Source organism: Stegodyphus dumicola, chromosome 10 (assembly GCF_044657685.1).
Source record: "Stegodyphus dumicola isolate Sdum_Otavi_A_Nest chromosome 10, ASM4465768v1".
Taxonomy (NCBI): Eukaryota; Metazoa; Arthropoda; class Arachnida; order Araneae; family Eresidae; genus Stegodyphus; species Stegodyphus dumicola.
In genome coordinates, this window is record NC_140777.1 from 106,645,900 (window position 1) to 106,663,539 (window position 17,640).

Below are 17,640 nucleotides of genomic sequence, written 5' to 3' on the forward strand. Positions count from 1 at the left end.
CATATAAGACAATAAAATGGTTATCACAACATCTGTATGAAGTATCCTGAAACAAAAGTAAATTCAATGTGTTCTGCAACTCTATACTGCTGCTGCGAGTTGCTCGCCAATTTCTAGTATTAATGATTAAAAAATCAAAATCAATTATTTGGAAGTTAATTTTAAATAGCGTTCTATTAACATCTAACATAGAGAAAAAGATAAAACAGAAAATGGAATTATATTAAAAAGTTTTAAAGTTTAGAGCGTGAGAACAAACAATAACAACTACTTCTGCAGCTTGCGTGCGTTGAGCTGAGTATTTTCTCTATATCATCGGTAGACGGCATTGCCGATGATATTCATTTGTTACAGAATATTTTTCGATAAATTTACTGCATTATAAAGAAAAACAATAGAAAAGTAATAATATTAAACTATTAAAAACCATAGCAACAGTATGTAAAATAATGTTAAAATCCGATAGAAAATTTAATTTAGTGGGATATTTGCATTTGTATCTTCCCTGACAGTAACTGAATGTTTGGATCAAACTTTGTAACATGCAGCCTCAGTAGATCCTCTAAATGAGCATCTGTAATTTGCATTCTTAAACTAGTTTTAATTTTTGTCATGAGTGAAAATGTTGATTCACAGCAGTAAGTACTTCTAGAGCAGGTAAGTAAACAGTGTGCATGCTCTCCTAGGCATGGATATTCAACAGCATTTTTCCAGATTTCTATGGGATCCTTTTTAGCATCAAAAAGAGATCTGAGGGTACTACTATCTTCCCGCAACTCAAATAACTCTGGAGCTTTAGATATATCTATTAAATGTGGTTAAAATGCTAGTTTCATAGCAGAAATGTATTCATTAAATCTAAAAAATCTTTCAGTATATTCTTCTATTAAAAAGTCCAACAAAACATGCAAAGTACATGTTCACCTATTTTACTTTTACATTTTTGCTAGTTTGGCAAGCGTTCTGCAGATATATCCGAGCAAGACACCAATGTTTTGAAAAATGTTATTTTTTTTTTTTTTTTTTTTTTTCGAAATGCTGAAATCTTTTGCCACATTACAGACCTTCTTCTACAAGAAGAAATACTTTAGTTCATTAAAATCTTACAAAGCAATCTTATTCCAAAAACAAATATTAAAAATTCCTTAGAAAAAAAAAGCTGGCATTTACCTTTTATTTTAGATTATTTGGTTTGGAGACATGAAATTTTGTACCCAAATCCAATAGGAAGGTAGATGATGGATGGCTAAATCAAGTGATCTAGTATAAAAATGTAACATAGTTTCTCAATACTACATCACTTTTTCTCTCTTGAATTTCAGTTAATTTATTATTTAATATCACTATTTTCTGGCCAACCCTATGCTTTTATTAATTTTATGGGTAAATATCATTTCGAAGACGCTCATTTGTCCTTTAGGGCGAATGAGCGTCTTCGAAAATTTGACTTTAACTAACAAATTTCTGATTTTTTTTTTTTTTTTTTTTTTTCCAATTTCAACTTGGGCCCACCAGCGGCTGAGCGGTAAAGATGCTGAACACTGGTAGTTTGGTACAACGTTCGAATCCTGCGAACGGGCTGGCTGCATGGGCGTTTTCAACGTGTATACGAGCCAGTTTCCCTTAGAAAGGTCCTCCCTCCCTTCAGGCAGATAGCCCTCATGTGCTTGCTTTGCCATAATTGAATAATCCAATCCAATTTCAACTTGCTTTGGTGAGATTAGCAACTTCTTTGCATTTCACCATTTTGTTTAAGTATTCACTTTTAGAAACGAGGACGCTTTAAGACACCATTTTGTAAGAGTTGCCTTCCTTCTCCCTTTGGCCCCCCGAGTTTTCCTCCCCACAGACCAATAAGTACCATTGGCTAATACAAAATAACGTTTTCCTCTTCTACGTCATCTCGCTCAATTGGTAAAATTTGGCTGCTTTTCTATTCTGGAAGCACTTGATTTGGACTTCACCCTTTTGCAATTTTAGTCACTTTAAGAAGGCTACCACAATGGACGTAGGTATGTCAGTCTTTTTTCTTTGCCTTTTGGTCTTAGGAAGACCCTTTCTTGTGTTATTATTTTTTATTTTAGCAACTTTTTTATTCTTCAATTTAATAGGGCTTCCCTTAATGTATGTTTATGATTGCAACTTTTACGATGTTTAATTTAGTTGTATATTTGCCAGCCTATGCTTCTTTGTATAGGTGTTTCTTACATCAGTTTAAATTTTTTTTCTTGTTTTAATTTCAATTTTGTCCTTTAAATTCAAGTTTAATTTAACTTACAGGCACGTCAGGAAAAGGGATGAAGTTATTGAGACTTAGCTAGAATAAGATAAATTAATTATTTTATTAATGAATTACCACCTTCAGTCTCAATTATTTCGTTTGACGAAACGTACCTATGTCATTAGCTAAAATTGGAGATTTCGGGCACTTTTCCCTTGATAAGTCTGTAAAATTTAACTGCTTTAGTTTAGAATTATTGTTTTAACTTGGTGTTACATGTATACTTTGGAATTGCTGTATTGCACATTAAAGCTTTACCGAATTTTAACTGTCCTCTTCTTTGCAACTTTTTTAAAATTTGCAGCTCAATGTGCAATTTTTTTGACTAACTAGTTCTCTTTATATTTAGTTTACTACTTTCTACTTTTATATATATATATCATGCTCTTTTGCAAAAAAAAAAATTGAAGCACCAAGAAGGACTTTTACAATCGTCACAAAATTTGGTATGCAACATCTTGATCGAACATGCAAATGATCAAAGTTTCAAGGCAAATGAACAAGAATTGCGATCATAGCGCGCATTTCGAAAAGTGTAAAACCAGTAACGGAGGCGGAAAATTAATCTTTTTTTCATTGCTGCCATTGTAATTCCATAAAGAAGCAATTAAGGATGCCATTATGATGATATCGAAAACCGTAAAGACAACTAAATGACTTTAATATGGTCGCATTGTAGGGTTGGGAGAAGCTGGGTGGTTGTACTGAGAAATAGGCTGCCACCTGCAGTGTACAGACACTGCCTGAGCAAAGATGTTGGTAGCAATGGTTGCTACAAGGAAATTACCGACGAAATGAAGGCTCTGGAAGGCCAAGGATCACAAATGCAAGGCAAGATAGGATGATCGTTCGCCAGGCCCAAACCGCCCCAAAGTTTCACTGTCAACTATTCAACACAGCCACGTCTATACCTCCTGTGATACCATCCACCATCTCACAGCACTCGTCTGAGGCAGGGTTATGCTCACAGATGCCTTTAAGGCGTTTGCCTTTGACCCCAAACATCGGTGTCGTCTGGAGTGGTGTTGCAGCTGATCATCATGGCATTGTATAGTGTTCAGCGATGAATTTCACTTAACTCTTGAAACAGATGACCACCATATTAGTGTCTCGAGAGAACTAGGCCAGTGGTCCCAATCAGCCTTTGTTTTACAAAGGCATACAGCCAACAACCCCTGGTGAGATGGTGTGGAGTGGTATTTCTTATGACAGCAGGTCACCTTTAATCATCCTCTGTACATCTTTAACAGCTCAATGATATGTTGATACCATCCTGGGGATGGTTGCATTACCCCTCATGGGGCCATTTTCCAACAAGATAATGCCAGGCCACATAACGCTCGCACATCTCTGGACTGTCTCCGTGCAGTTGATACTCTTCCTTGGCCAGCAAGGTCACCAGATCTTTCACCAATCGAGCATGTCTGGGATATTGTAGACCGTCAGATTTGGTCACCATAAAATATTGCAGATCTGGAGAGACAACAGATGAATGCCTGGCAGAATATGTCGCAGGATGACATTAGGAACCTGTACTACTCCTTGCATCGACAAATTCAAGCATGCATTGCCGCCAGGGGCAGTTCGACTAATACTAATTTGAACACTCAGTGGGTGATTGCGAGATGTGAACAGATACTATGACCTTGATTTTTTGATCATTTTATTATTATCTGTGTATGAGCTATACACATATTCAGTTTCATCAAAAACAACCACTTCCTTCATGGTGCTTTGATTTCTTTGCAAAAGAGTTTATATATATATGCTTTGTTTTATCTTGCAGGCAGTTATTTAAATTTTGTCATAATATCAGACAAAAATGCAACGTTTCTGCAAAATGCTTGATCTGACAGACCTCATAATTTACCCTGTTTTTGATGAAAGTTTAAAATTTCTCGTTGTAAAGTTAACACTTTTATCAAAAACCTGTCTTGTTAATAGGCAGCGAACCTTGCACAAGTATGGTAGACCAACACTGTATGCTTTCTCATCTAAATTTAACATCTGACAAAATTTACGATGACGCATTGCATTTATGCGAATATAGTTGACAATCGAAATAGTTCTATCCAGAGTGTCTTGCAAAATGATTATTTGTGAGTAAAGATTTCGCTCAATATACAGTGAAATGATATAAATTTTTTTAAGCTTTTCCTTTTTTAATAAAGCAATGAATCCTTCTTTTTTACCTCTCGATTAAGGTGCGCCATTGGTGCAAACACCGACTAAATTACTGACATTTAATTGTAATCGACGGCATATTTCTCTGAAGTTTTCGAAAATGTTAACTCGGCGAGTTCTTCCATTTAGTGTAACTCAGCACAAGAAGTTCTTTGTAACACTAAAAATCTTTAGTTACAACACGAATAAGCGCAGAGTCAGTTTTATCAATGCTTTCATCTAAATAAAGCAACTGAAAAATAAACATCTTCATTTTGTATAATTTTTACATTTTAAGTTGCTCTGTTTAATTTTCAGCTAATTCCTGCTGCCGATCTTCTTAAGTTATACAATACAAAGACTTTAATCCGGATTCGTCGAGACTTCGGCGATTCCGGATTATAAATTAATTTAAATCTGGTAAAATGGCATGCAGAAATTAAAAATATGAAACCATAATTTATGATAGCAATTATATGATCTAAAGGGTATCAAAATTTACAAAAAAAAGCTTAATATTTGTTTACTTTAATAAACATTTTCAATGTAAGTTGTTTAAGTTGCTTTGTTTTATGTGCTAATACTTTCTCTTTAATTTTATAAACAGACATAATTTCTTGTTCAGTTACAAAGTTCCGCTGTTCAAGTCCTGTAAATTGCTGCGCTGAGAATACCAACTAACTTGTCAACGAGAATACCGACTAACTTGTCAATCGAAATTTTTCCGTTTTCACTAACCTCTCTGTCACTTTCTTCATGCCTTTATCCAATTTTTGCAGCAATTCCACTTTTTGTTTAATGGACATCGAAACATGCTTTCGCTTTGTAGATCCTTTGGCAGCTCCAGAATTGGAAACTCTTTTTGACATAATCGAAAGTTCAAGCTTACTTTTTATAAAATTGCTCTAACAGTCTGCAAAAAATAATAAGCCGGATCCAATTAGAAGATTAAGGAACAACGCAATCTACAACATTAACTGAAATAGATAATTAAATAATTTTAGCATAGCTTATACCGTCCGTTATATATTAAACACGCATTCGTAAAGGTATTATGCGCATGCGTAAATGCATATGTGCATGCCTAAACGCTACGCATGCACAGAAAGTTTGCAGCGTTGAGGTCTGGATTATAGATAATTCCGGCTTATGGACGTCCGGATCAAACAATTTGTACTGTAGTAGTTCTTGAAAGAGGCAACTGTTTGTATTTATCGACTTTTTCTGGATCTAATATACCTACTGCTTCAACAATACATTCTTTAATTATTTCTACGTCATTAAATGGTCTGCCTCTTTTTCCAGGCATATGTGTAATTTTGTAAGTAAGAGCAGCTGCAGTGGTATTTCTCTTTACAAAAGCATTAAGCCTGTTGATGATGCTTTTCATTTTTCAATTTGAACTGCAGCTTGTCAAAATTCACCTTCCAAATTCAAATATTTATGTTCTTTTATGAGTCAAATGGTGTTTATTTGCATTTAATTTTTTCAAAGTAGTAAAAATTGCACTGCACAATAAACAAACCATTTTATATTTCACAAAAGAAATTATCCAACTCTACATTAAACATTTTGTTTTGTTCGTTTAATTTCCTTCTCTTAGAATTTGATACGATGGAGAAAAAATAAATATGAAATAGTATCTTTAAGAAAGTGTGTACTTACTAAAAATACAATAAAACCATGTTCTAATAACATTTTCAATGTAAGTTGTTTAAGTTGCTTTGACAAAGCTGTCATTTTCCCCATCTCTATTTTATTATTCATTATTTTAGACTTTAAGCCGTTCAGTACAGGCGTGTCATATTTGCATCAGCAGAGAATACTACCTCACGGCCGGGTGTGTCATATTTGAATTGCCATTTAATTCACTCTATGGCCGGGCATATCACATTTGACTTTTTAGTTAGAACATTTAATTAGTATTTTTTGTTGCCGCTAGATGTAGCTGTATGTCTGTTATGGAAAAATATATCGAAAGTTATGTGTACCTTCATGCCTATGCAATTTTTTTATTTTTGGTATTTTGTTTCGGAATGAGAAGGAGATTCGTGGGCGAGTGTTGAGCAATGTAATGTCCCTTTCATTTGATATTAAACAAATGCATGTGATCTCATTGCTTTGAGGTACTTTTTATTTTTGCGATATAGGTATCTGAACATAGAAGAATATACACAAGTCATTTCATATAAACAAATGAACATGTTCTCAATGCTCTGGATTACTTTTTAATTTAATGTATTTATTTTATTTTTTTTATCCACGCATAGTAGAGTAGATGTTCTATCATCAGAGACTTTATTACTCTTAGATTTTTCCGGCATTGAGATGAATATTTTGTATGTCTTAGCGAAAGTTTTTTTTTTTTTTTTTTTTTTAATTTTCTATTGCTGGTGTTCTATTTTTTTAATGGCAAAACGAAAGCGCTATCTGACCGTAGATGATACACGAATGCTAAATGAGTCAAATTTGCTGATATTCTATTCCTGTGACATTTGCAACGTTGGAATTTGCATACACCCATGTTTCAAAGAATATCATACAGTCTCTTTTTTGAAATATTGCTTCCTTTTCGTTGTTTGCACATTGAATTTTTATGAAAGACAGTTTTAACCCCTTAACTGCTGTGGGCGTATATATACGCCTTGCTCAGTCGATGCGTTAACTGCCCCAGATGCGCAGCCGATGCGTTAACTTTGCGAATAATTTTAGGTGTAGCAGCGCAAAGCAAATGATAGCAGTTTGGAAGGACGTATATATACGCCTGGAGCAGTTAACGCATTGGCTGAGCAAGGCGTATATATACGCCCGCGGCAGTTAAGGGGTTAATATTTGTTTTAATTTTAATTATGTGTTGTGTTAAATAAAATCTGCGATTGTTTGGATATTTTTCCATACATATTTAATTGTGGGATAAAGGAAAAATTATATTATTCTAGAATGAATATTTTATAAAGTTTTTAAGGAAAATATAACAATAAAGGTTTAAAATTAATTCTGACAACTACCTGAATGTTCTCACAATGTACCAAAAATTGGAACAATTGGATGACAAATTTAATTTATACGAATTTTTTCCAAAGTTAGGCTTAGCAGCGCAAATTGCCAGTCTCCACAAGACGGCGCATCCGGTTAACGCACCGTCCCAAGAGAATGCTTCGGTAACAGAGGTGCCTGTCGTGAACGGGTTAAACTTACTTAAACTTCTAGTATTCCTTTGGTATACTTAGAATAGTAACTGTTTCAGAAAGCAGTTTTGCAAGTAATGATTTAAGTGCCATTAATCTGTAAAATAAGTATGAGAAATACACTTGTTTCAGCTTATTTGGATGAAGTATCGTACAGTAACCATTGTATAACAGTTTTTAAACTAATTAGCGATCATTAGATATACGCCATTGAAAAAAAGAGAAATATGTTCAAAATAACATTTTAGGTTTGATTTTGAATAATTAGAGTTTAAAATAAGTTTCATCGTAATTAAATTCAGAATATTAAAACCAAAGGAAAGGATAGTATTAATAACTCTAATTGCCTAAAACCATGAGGCAACAGATACACTAACACATTTATTACAGAAAAATTTTCCTAGCTGTAATAATTAATAATGTACATTACATTTATGTTGATTGACTTGAAAATTATAAACAGATGCATCTGGAGCAGAAAAAAATGAAACTGTTAGTGCATAGTGCTGGACATAATACACAACAGTCTGTTATTTTAAAATAGGAATTTCGAAGTTATTTTCCACTGCTCGATTTGTCTCACACAGCCACGGAAACAGCTGCGAGACAAAAGGTCAATTCGCTTAATTCTTTTTCCTCACTTCATTTCTGTTTAGCATGTTTCACTTCATAAAAAGTGTGCAATAAAGGCCGACTTGAACTACAGTCTTAAACAATGTGCAGAAAATAAATGTTTGGGCTACTGATGACATGAACTATAATCACAATAGCACGCTGGCAATGGTCTTGAAATGCCTATTTTAAAGTAACAGACTGTACCAGCCAGAGCATTAAATGTTTAATCTTAGGTCTATTTCACCAAAAGATCTGCAAGACTAGTAATCCTTCACATTACTGTAAAATGACAGTATTTCAAAATGAAGTAAATGTTCAATTTTCTTAATAAATATGTTTTGAAAGCAGTAAGGAACTAATCTTCTTTATGTGTATGTGTTTAATAAGTACTAGCTCCTAACAACTGGAGGTATTTGTGGATTAGTTAGCAAGGATGCAAATATAAAAGTCATTCGATATGCAAGGTAAGAAGATATGCTTTTATTTCCTCTTCAATGCATTCTATGTTTTGATTTAAAATAATAAAAACGTTTTACATTGGGAATCATCTTTCCAACTATCATGTTTTACAATATTTACCTCAAGAGATAAAATTTAAATTTTTGCTCTTTATTGCTTTTTTATGCACAAAATTATTATAACTGGATGGTTTTCTTCCGAAAGTGTTCAACAGTAATTATAAAACAAAAAAACTTAGTACATCTGAATTTATTTATATGAAAAGACAATGTGCATGCTTATATAATGACTATTGCAGCCTTGCATGCTGTCTAGTGAATTGTACAAGCTAGCAGATATTGAAATGATGCAATTTTTGTATTTCATACTGACTTTCCAGGAATGTGACTGTACAGAACTGAATGACAAGTATGATAAGCACGGAAGCACTTATACCTTGATCAGGAGAACTTGCATTTTGAGAAGTCCATTTCAGGATGTGCTTCCATAAACCTGATGGAAATTGAAAATAAATAAATACAAATGATAGAAACTACTCATTACGAAGAAAAGTTTATTGAAATAATATGATATAATAGCAAGTGATATTGTTGTATTATGATATTCTGTGTTTGTTACTCTTATGACAATACATTCATTTTCAACATCAAAATGGGGTATGTCTTATACACTAATACTCAGTTTTTGATCCCATTCATTTCTGGAAATTCTTCTGTTCAGATTTATGCGATTTTTTTTCTTGTTTCCTTGCGAAGTGTGGAAACATTACAGTTACTTAGTAGTAGAGTTCACTACGTAGAGTTCTGTGAATGAGCATGCGCTGTCATCGACATTCACAGCTGGGTTTCATTTAAATTTTCCAATTTTTGCAAACGACTTTAGCGTGTGTGAAATTTTTATTGTTCAATTTTTTAAAATTTGTTGGCAAGTTATGGCTCAAAAACAATGTTGGCATTGCTATAACATAGCATACAAGCTAAGCGTGATTGCATATGCTAATGAACATGGAAACAGGGCTGCAGAGAGGCATTTCGATCCACCCCTAACTGAGAAAATGATAAGAACTTCGCGGAATCAGGAAACGTATCTAAAAATAGAACTCGCAGTAAACATAACATATGAAGGGGACTGCACAGTGGCCTGAGCTTGAGGCAGAGCTGAATACTTGGACTTTAGACCACAGAAAAGCGGGACTTTCAGTCTCTACAATAATGATTATTCATCAAGCGAAAGTGATAGCGACTGATAGAGAGATTGCCGATTTTACTGGATCAACATCATGGTGTTCAAGATTCATGAAGAGAAACTAGCTATGTATGCGGACTAAAACAAAAATATTGCAAAAGATGACAGAAGAATTTGAACAAAAAATTCTTGAATTTCATAAATTCATCATTAATGCACAAAAATGAGAAAATTTGAACTTGCACAAATAGGAAACATGGACGAGATTCCTCTAAAATTATCACCTGATTTTTAAAAGGAAGACACTACCCAAAGAAAAATTGCATAACAGAGTGTTTATATATGTTCACGCAAAAGGCTGGATGGATGGAGAAGAAATGAAATTATGGCTAGATACAATTTGGTCGAGGCATCCTTGGGGACTGTTGAAGAAACCTGCCCTACTGGTATGAGATCAGTTTCGTTCTCACAGAACAGAAGATGTTAAAAATAAACTATAGAAATCTTGAAAACTCAGTCAGCTGTAATTCCAGAAGGCCTAACTGGTCAGCTTCAATATTTAGATGTCTGCATTAATAAACCTTTTAAAGGATTTATGAAAGAGAAAGTGAAACAGCTGGATGCGATCTTCAAATTTTGAAGTTACACAACCAGGAAGAAGGAATAGGCCTAGCATTTTGCAAGTTTGTGAATGGATCAAAGCTTCATGGGATGCTCTGAAAACAGAGACAGTGGTTAAATCACTTTAAGAAGAGTGGCATTAGTAATGCATTGGATGGTACAGAGGACAATTTGTTGCATGAGGACTCAGATGCTGATTTAGAAGAGGTTTCATTCAGCTCTGGAGATGACTGTCTGGATTTTGAAGATTAAAAGGTGTTCTTTCCCAGATAAATTGGGTATTTTCAATAATTACTTTGTATTTGTATTATTTTATATTAAAAATACGGTAAATTCATTATATAATGATCAGTAATAAAGTTTTATCCTTTAAACATGTGTATAAAAAAAGGGGGTGTGACTTATATGTCGGCAAGTACGGCAGCTTCCTTTATTTTTAGTATGAAATAGTTAAATAATTACATATAAAAGCTGTTCAATTATCATTTGTATGATTAAATTCATAACTTAACTGTAATTCAATCATGCACGTTAGATAAATTTATGTAATTAATGCTATAAATTAGGTTTAATATTTTGAATTTAATACACATGTTTTGGACAGAAATTTTTCTCACAAACTAATGTATAAGTAGTCCATTTTTTCTTGATCTGAGTAAACAAAAAATAAATAAACTATTGACTACTGTAAGAATTGAAAAGAAATCATTTAATGGGATATGTTAACTCTGCCATTCACTAAATTAAATCAATATATTTAACAAATGCTCAATATTCTTTGAGTTTTATATATTGCTCTGTCTCAGGTTCACAGATAGTATTGTTTTCAGCATCTTGAAAGATCATATCAATCAGAAATATACACAAAACTGAAAATCCCAACTTTCTTAACATTCTCCTCAGTTATTTCCCATGAAATTAATATTGTGTTTCCATGATCTTTTTACGTATATTTTGGAAACTTGGCTGTTACATTTACCATCAGTTTATGGGTACATTCAGATATTGACTCAATTTCTGGATTTCATCTTTGAAAAATTTAAGTGAAACGTCCAGTAATTTTGCAATTTAAGTTTAGCTTCTAGGAATCACAAGTCTAATCTAAAATATACATGTTTATATGCTACTCGGACACCTGCTAAACTTCCCCACAAAATCCACATGTAATCAAAAAATATCCACATTTTTAATTATATTGAATTAATTTTTTTAAATAACTATGCACAGATTTTTCTTTAAAAATATGCATTTTAAGGGGTGTTAGTGGCTGATCTCAAGAGACAAGTGACAGGTATGGCAGTTAAAATGTTAACTGAATGCATTGCTGTCGAGACATTCAAAGGGCATGCATATTTTTATATGACTTATTTATAACACTCAACACTGTCAAGAGTGGCAAGCACTGGAATATATTCTTTATATCTACTCACAATTATATACTGGAGATACCATTTGCAATAGTTGTGAAGCCTGAGGAATGCAAACTGCATCAAAAAAATGTCTTCTGCAATTAATTTACCATGCCTATAAAATAGTTCCAGCAACTAATGAATATATGTCTGCAATATGAGGAGTCATTTCCTTAGCCTCTTTAATCTCTCTTTTTCTCTCCTTAGTCTTTCACAGTAACACAACTTGAAGTTTAACACATGTATTCAAGATATCCTATATACTACTATTAATTTCCAAAAGTCGTCATTTATCAGCCCCATGTTAAGCCTTTCTATACTCATTCCTAAATCTGTCTCCATGATCTTCACAGCTACCATAGACTGCTGCAATCTTGCAAATTAAGCATTTTATACAACAGGGGGAAAAATATGTTAAAATCAAAATAACATCAAAAACTCTTATTCTCAAATTTTCGTTTATAAAAGCTTTTCTTGCTTCAGATATATTAGATTACAGTGAACACTTAACACTTCAACTTTTACATAAACGCACATACACTTATGATACAGTATGTAGTTTCTTATCTTTATCAAAAATTCTGAAATATATCAAACATGAAAAAACATACTTCTTTAAAACGTCTTGCTTCTTTTGCTCTTCTGAGGTGGGTAAACCAAGTTCTTTTTGTCTTTGATCATACATCATTTTTTCAACCATACCTCTAGTTTCTGAATCTAAATCTGACAGCTGTAACAAAACAAATAATGAATAAAATTGCATTTAAAACTGAATATCTCTCAATAAAAAAAACATATATAGTTCAAGACGCTCTCAATAAAAACATGCGTTCATGTAATAATTAAAAAACGTAATCTTTTGAAATACTAAATCATCAGGATAATATTAAATATATAACAGAAATATATTTAACTTCAAAGTGTAAAGTTTTTCTTTATATAGTACATTTCTTAAATTGAAACCAGCAGTCTGTGATCAATCTATCAAAAGACATTTTCTCTACAATTGTTTTGAAAAAAAAAATTGTATTTATATACAATTGTAACAATAGTAAATTTTAGCAATTACAGAAAATCACGTCGACCAAAAGAGACGCCGCCAATTGCGCCAAACCAAAAAACCCACTTACTAAATACAAGAAAAAAAATATTCTATTCTTATTTTTCTTTCAAATTTATTATACTATCATTTATTTATATTTAATTTTTCATAAAAAGTTTCCATTATTTTTTATTAAGAAGATATACTGTAAAAGCAATTATTTTTGCTACATTTTAATTTTTGCTAGAAAATATAAGTCTCGCGAAATACTTTTTTTTCATTATTCAACAGCATGCTCTTCTGTAGTAGGCAGGTCTCAAATTTTAATCCTTTTTTTTTTTTTTTCGAAAATGCATGACAGAGGGGAAAAAGATGTTACTCAAGAATAATAACTAACACGTGTAATCAAAGGTTACACTAAACCCAGCACGTTTGAAAAAATCACGTAGTTTGGCGTCTTTTCTTTAATAGGCAAAAATGGTCGAAGGTACCGTAAGTACCTAAATTTTTTATAAATAAGAAATACCATATACATAGACATATGTGTCTATATGCACAAGTACATACATATAATTCAATTAATATATAAACTTACACATTTACTAATTACTTATTTAAATTTACTTATTAAAAATTAATTTCAAATTTAGCATTTTTATAAAGAATTACCAGTACTTCATATTAACCCTCTGAGCAGCACAGGATTTTAGATCCGTCATGAAGACCGTATTTAAACAGCATTTATTAATTTTCTAAATTATTTATTTTAGTCTGTATTTTCATAAACGTACAATTCATTAAGATGATATTTACATTATTAAAGAAAGAAAGAAAGCAAAATATCTTAAATTATAAGCTAATATATGCTAAGTAGCAAAACTTCTGATGACCGGATAAAGCCGCTCATAACGCTCAGAGGATTAAACATGTTTCAACATTAAGACACAATAACACGCCGAAAAAATACTAATTGAGAAGTAAACAACAAAATTCAGCATATGCAAGATAGAATTAATATTTTAATATCTTTGTAATAAAAATTACAAACCTAGAGTATTACAAAATAGTAGTAATAATTAGAAAATGCAGTAATATTAACATGTTGACTACCATGGAAGTCACCAGCATTCAACTTGGCTACAGTGTTGTGGAGGCCACCAGTGACCAGCAATGCGACCAACAGTAAAAACACATAATTAGAGTAAATATTGAGACTAATAAATTTTTAAATAATACCACTGTTACTATAATGGTTTGAAGAATATAAATCGCAAAAACTTAAATAATAAATCGCAAAAATGGTCTACAATGCCTTAGGGGTCACCGTTCATACTCGCACAAAAAATACATTAAACACAATTATATAATTCATCTTATCTTCAGTAGACAATATTTCAACATAATATACAACACATAATAAAAAATTCATGTTGCCACCATGGGTAAACCACGTAAAATGTGTGCAGCAGTCAATGTGCTAATATTACAATGTGACCAATATTAATTTAAATTTAGTCAATGTAATCTAATTTTGTATGCTAGACCTCAAAATGTAAGTAACAATTAATGTAAATAAATCTGTAATGTAAATCGCAAAAACTTAAATAATAAATCGCAAAAATGATCTACAATGCCTTGGGGGTCACCGGTCATACTCGCACAAAAAATACATTAAACACAATTATATAATTCATCTTATCTTCAGTAGACAATATTTCAACATAATATACAACACATAATAAAAAATTCATGTTGCCACCATGGGTAAACCACGTAAAATGTGTGCAGCAGTCAATGTGTTAATATTACAATGTGACCAATATTAATTTAAATTTAGTCAATGTAATCTAATTTTGTATGCTAGACCTCAAAATGTAAAGTAACAATGTAAATAAATCTGTTTAATTTTAACCCTTAGGAACAACTACAATATTGATAAATGATATGACTTTTTAAAAATTTGTTTAATAAATACATATTTGTACATATATGTAAGATATGCAAGATAGAAAATATGTGAATATCAAAATTAAATTTAAGCTAGCAACAGTCCTTAATTCCCACTTTCTATTCTAAAAATAGTAATAAATTTTCTGGACTGCATCATTTCTAGATCAGTCTATGACGCATGGCTTGCATTATACTGATAATGTAACTAATTCAGAAACTGAACTCAAAATTTCAAGAACTGAAACCTTTCTCTTAATAAGCAACCTAAACCAAAATCTTCTCTTGGTGAACCTCCATACTAGATTAATTGCAAACTTTTGCTTCTACCTCTGTTGGCACTAATATGCTACTTTGCTCATTTAGTCTCTGCCAGCTATTGTTTTCTGTTCTTAATATAATCTATAAAATTGTGGGGTGCAGGTTTACGTCCTCTCCCAGCGCGAATGGTCAGTGACCTTTCCTCGAACTTTTTAATCATTTTCTTAAGGCCATTCGGCGATAAAGGCCCCTTTCGTAATTTTTTTTTCTGGTTGGATGCCTCTCGAAGTTGCAACACAGAGAATCATCGCTAATCCAGTGCAGCTTTCTCCAAGTCATCTTATTACACATATGTAATAATTTAGAAGGGAAGACAGATATTTGCAATTATGGTTAATAAAATATTTCTTTATTTTTGTTAAACATGCTTCATGCCAACACAGGTAAACTGGCACTTGCCTTGTCTTTGAAGGACTACATTAGCACATTTTAGGTTTTAAAATATATATGATGACAGATGGAGTAGCAGACATTTATCAAGAGAAAGAATGTTTAGAGCAGAATGATTTAGTTTCAGTTTAGATTTGTCCCCATTGGCCAAATTTAAGTTTTGGTTCCCAAATTTGAATTTTATTGGGTAAAGTCATATGAAAATGCCTGCATCATGATGTAAGAATCATAAATCAGTGATTAATTTTGAAATGATATACTATTTTTAGAAGAGAGAAGAAAAATAATAAAATTAAAAAAGGGTTAAGGGGCTACGGCAAGGAAGATTAAACAAGACAGGGGACGAAGGATTCCGCGAAAAAAAAAAATTAGTTCCAAAAGTCACCGCTAGGGGAATATTTGGCGCTGTGTAATAGAAAATAGAGTGTTGACAAATGCAAATTAATACGGAATAAAATTACCTTTTATTATGGGTATGCCTTACAGTGCGGTATGGAAAATCTTACAAAAGATTATCACCTTCTACCTGTACAAGATCAGCTGTGTACAGGAGTTACTGTACCCCGACCATGATAAGCGATTGACTTTTGCTCTCACCTTTCTTGCCAGAATGGAGGTGGATGATGCTTAGCCGTGATGGATGATCTTATGGGGAGACAAGGCCCACTTTTACCTGAATGGAACTGTGAATACCCAGAACTGCCAAATTTGGGATGACAAATCACCACATGCAGCCACAGCAATTTGCTTACATTCACCAAAGGTAACTGTTTGGTGTAGGTTCACAGCGGAATTTATCGTAGGTCCATTCTTCTATAAGAACATTACCCCAACAGGACCAGAAACCTGTTCTGTTACCGGAGAGAAATATCGCCACATGTTGAACAGCTCCGTCATTCCGGCACTTCAGCAAAGACAATGCCTGGGTGAAATCATTTTCATGCAAGATGGAGCCCCTCCAGACGTTGCTGTACGGGTGCAACATGCTACGACAGAAATTCACAACAGAAAGAGTCATTAGCCGCTACTTTCTCACTGCATGGCCACCTCGGTCGCCTGATCTTACCCCATGCAACTTCTGGCTATGGTGTTACCTTAAATCTAAGGTCTATCAAGAAGTGGTCCAGGACCTGGCTACATTGAAGGATAACATATCACGGACTGTACGGGAGATTCCTGCAGACATGTTACTTTCTGCTGTTGTGCATACTGTGCACAGAATGCAATATGTGGTTCACAACAACGGCAGCCACATTGAACCTCATTTGAATGCAAAATAAAAGCTAATTTCCGTATTGATTTGCATTTGTTAACACTCTATTTTCTATTAAACAGCGCCAAATCTTCTCCTAGCGGTGACTTTTGGAATTAATTTTTTTTCGCGGAATCCTTTGTCCCCATCTTGTTTAATCTTCCTACAAAATGTGGCGTCATTCTCGCAAATAAGTCGTGCTACAGAACACTGTGAGCACTGTCAGTTTAATTATGGCCACCTGTTATATACATATATACAATGACATTCTTCACCCAGCTTTTCTTTAGTCAGAATCCCTTTAAAAACATATTTTAATAATAAAAAAATATTTCATAAAGACTTCTGCAGTGTTTTCCACATTCAATCATGTGCATCAGCAAAAGACACAGAAAATCTGTTTAACTTTTTCTTTTGCTGTCAATTATTATTTGTATGTTGCTACTGCATATATATCTAAAAACCATGCAAATGATTTCTACTTAGGCACACATTCCTTTTTTGGGATTTAAATGAAGCCTTCTTTGCAGATAGAAATAATAAATGATAATTTTTCCCTTTCAGATTAATATTATTATTTATTCTGCTTTCAATAAAATGTTTTCAGCATATTTTTTAATTGCAGAATATTTCTGCTTGGAAAGGGCAAAAACATCCTTTGATCTATAGCTTGTTTAAGTGAAATGTTTTAAATGAATTTCGAAGCTGCAGATAACATTTCACTTCAAATTATAAACTGTTGCCAGAAATTTTTATTCCATAACATT

At 32.8% G+C, this 17,640-nt stretch overlaps 1 protein-coding gene across 1 annotated transcript in view; it reads right to left on the bottom strand.

Moving 5' to 3' along the window:
* Window positions 1-8,939: 8,939 nt before the first annotated feature.
* The window catches only part of nudC (nuclear distribution C, dynein complex regulator), a 43,153-nt gene continuing 34,452 nt past the window's right edge, over window positions 8,940-17,640 (bottom strand). The window contains exons 9-10 of the mRNA XM_035372691.2: window positions 12,533-12,651; window positions 8,940-9,198 (exon numbers count right to left, since the gene is read on the bottom strand). Coding sequence (XP_035228582.1) covers window positions 9,147-9,198; window positions 12,533-12,651 — 171 coding nt within the window. The 3' untranslated portion in view covers window positions 8,940-9,146. The remainder of the gene's footprint in view (window positions 9,199-12,532; window positions 12,652-17,640) is intronic.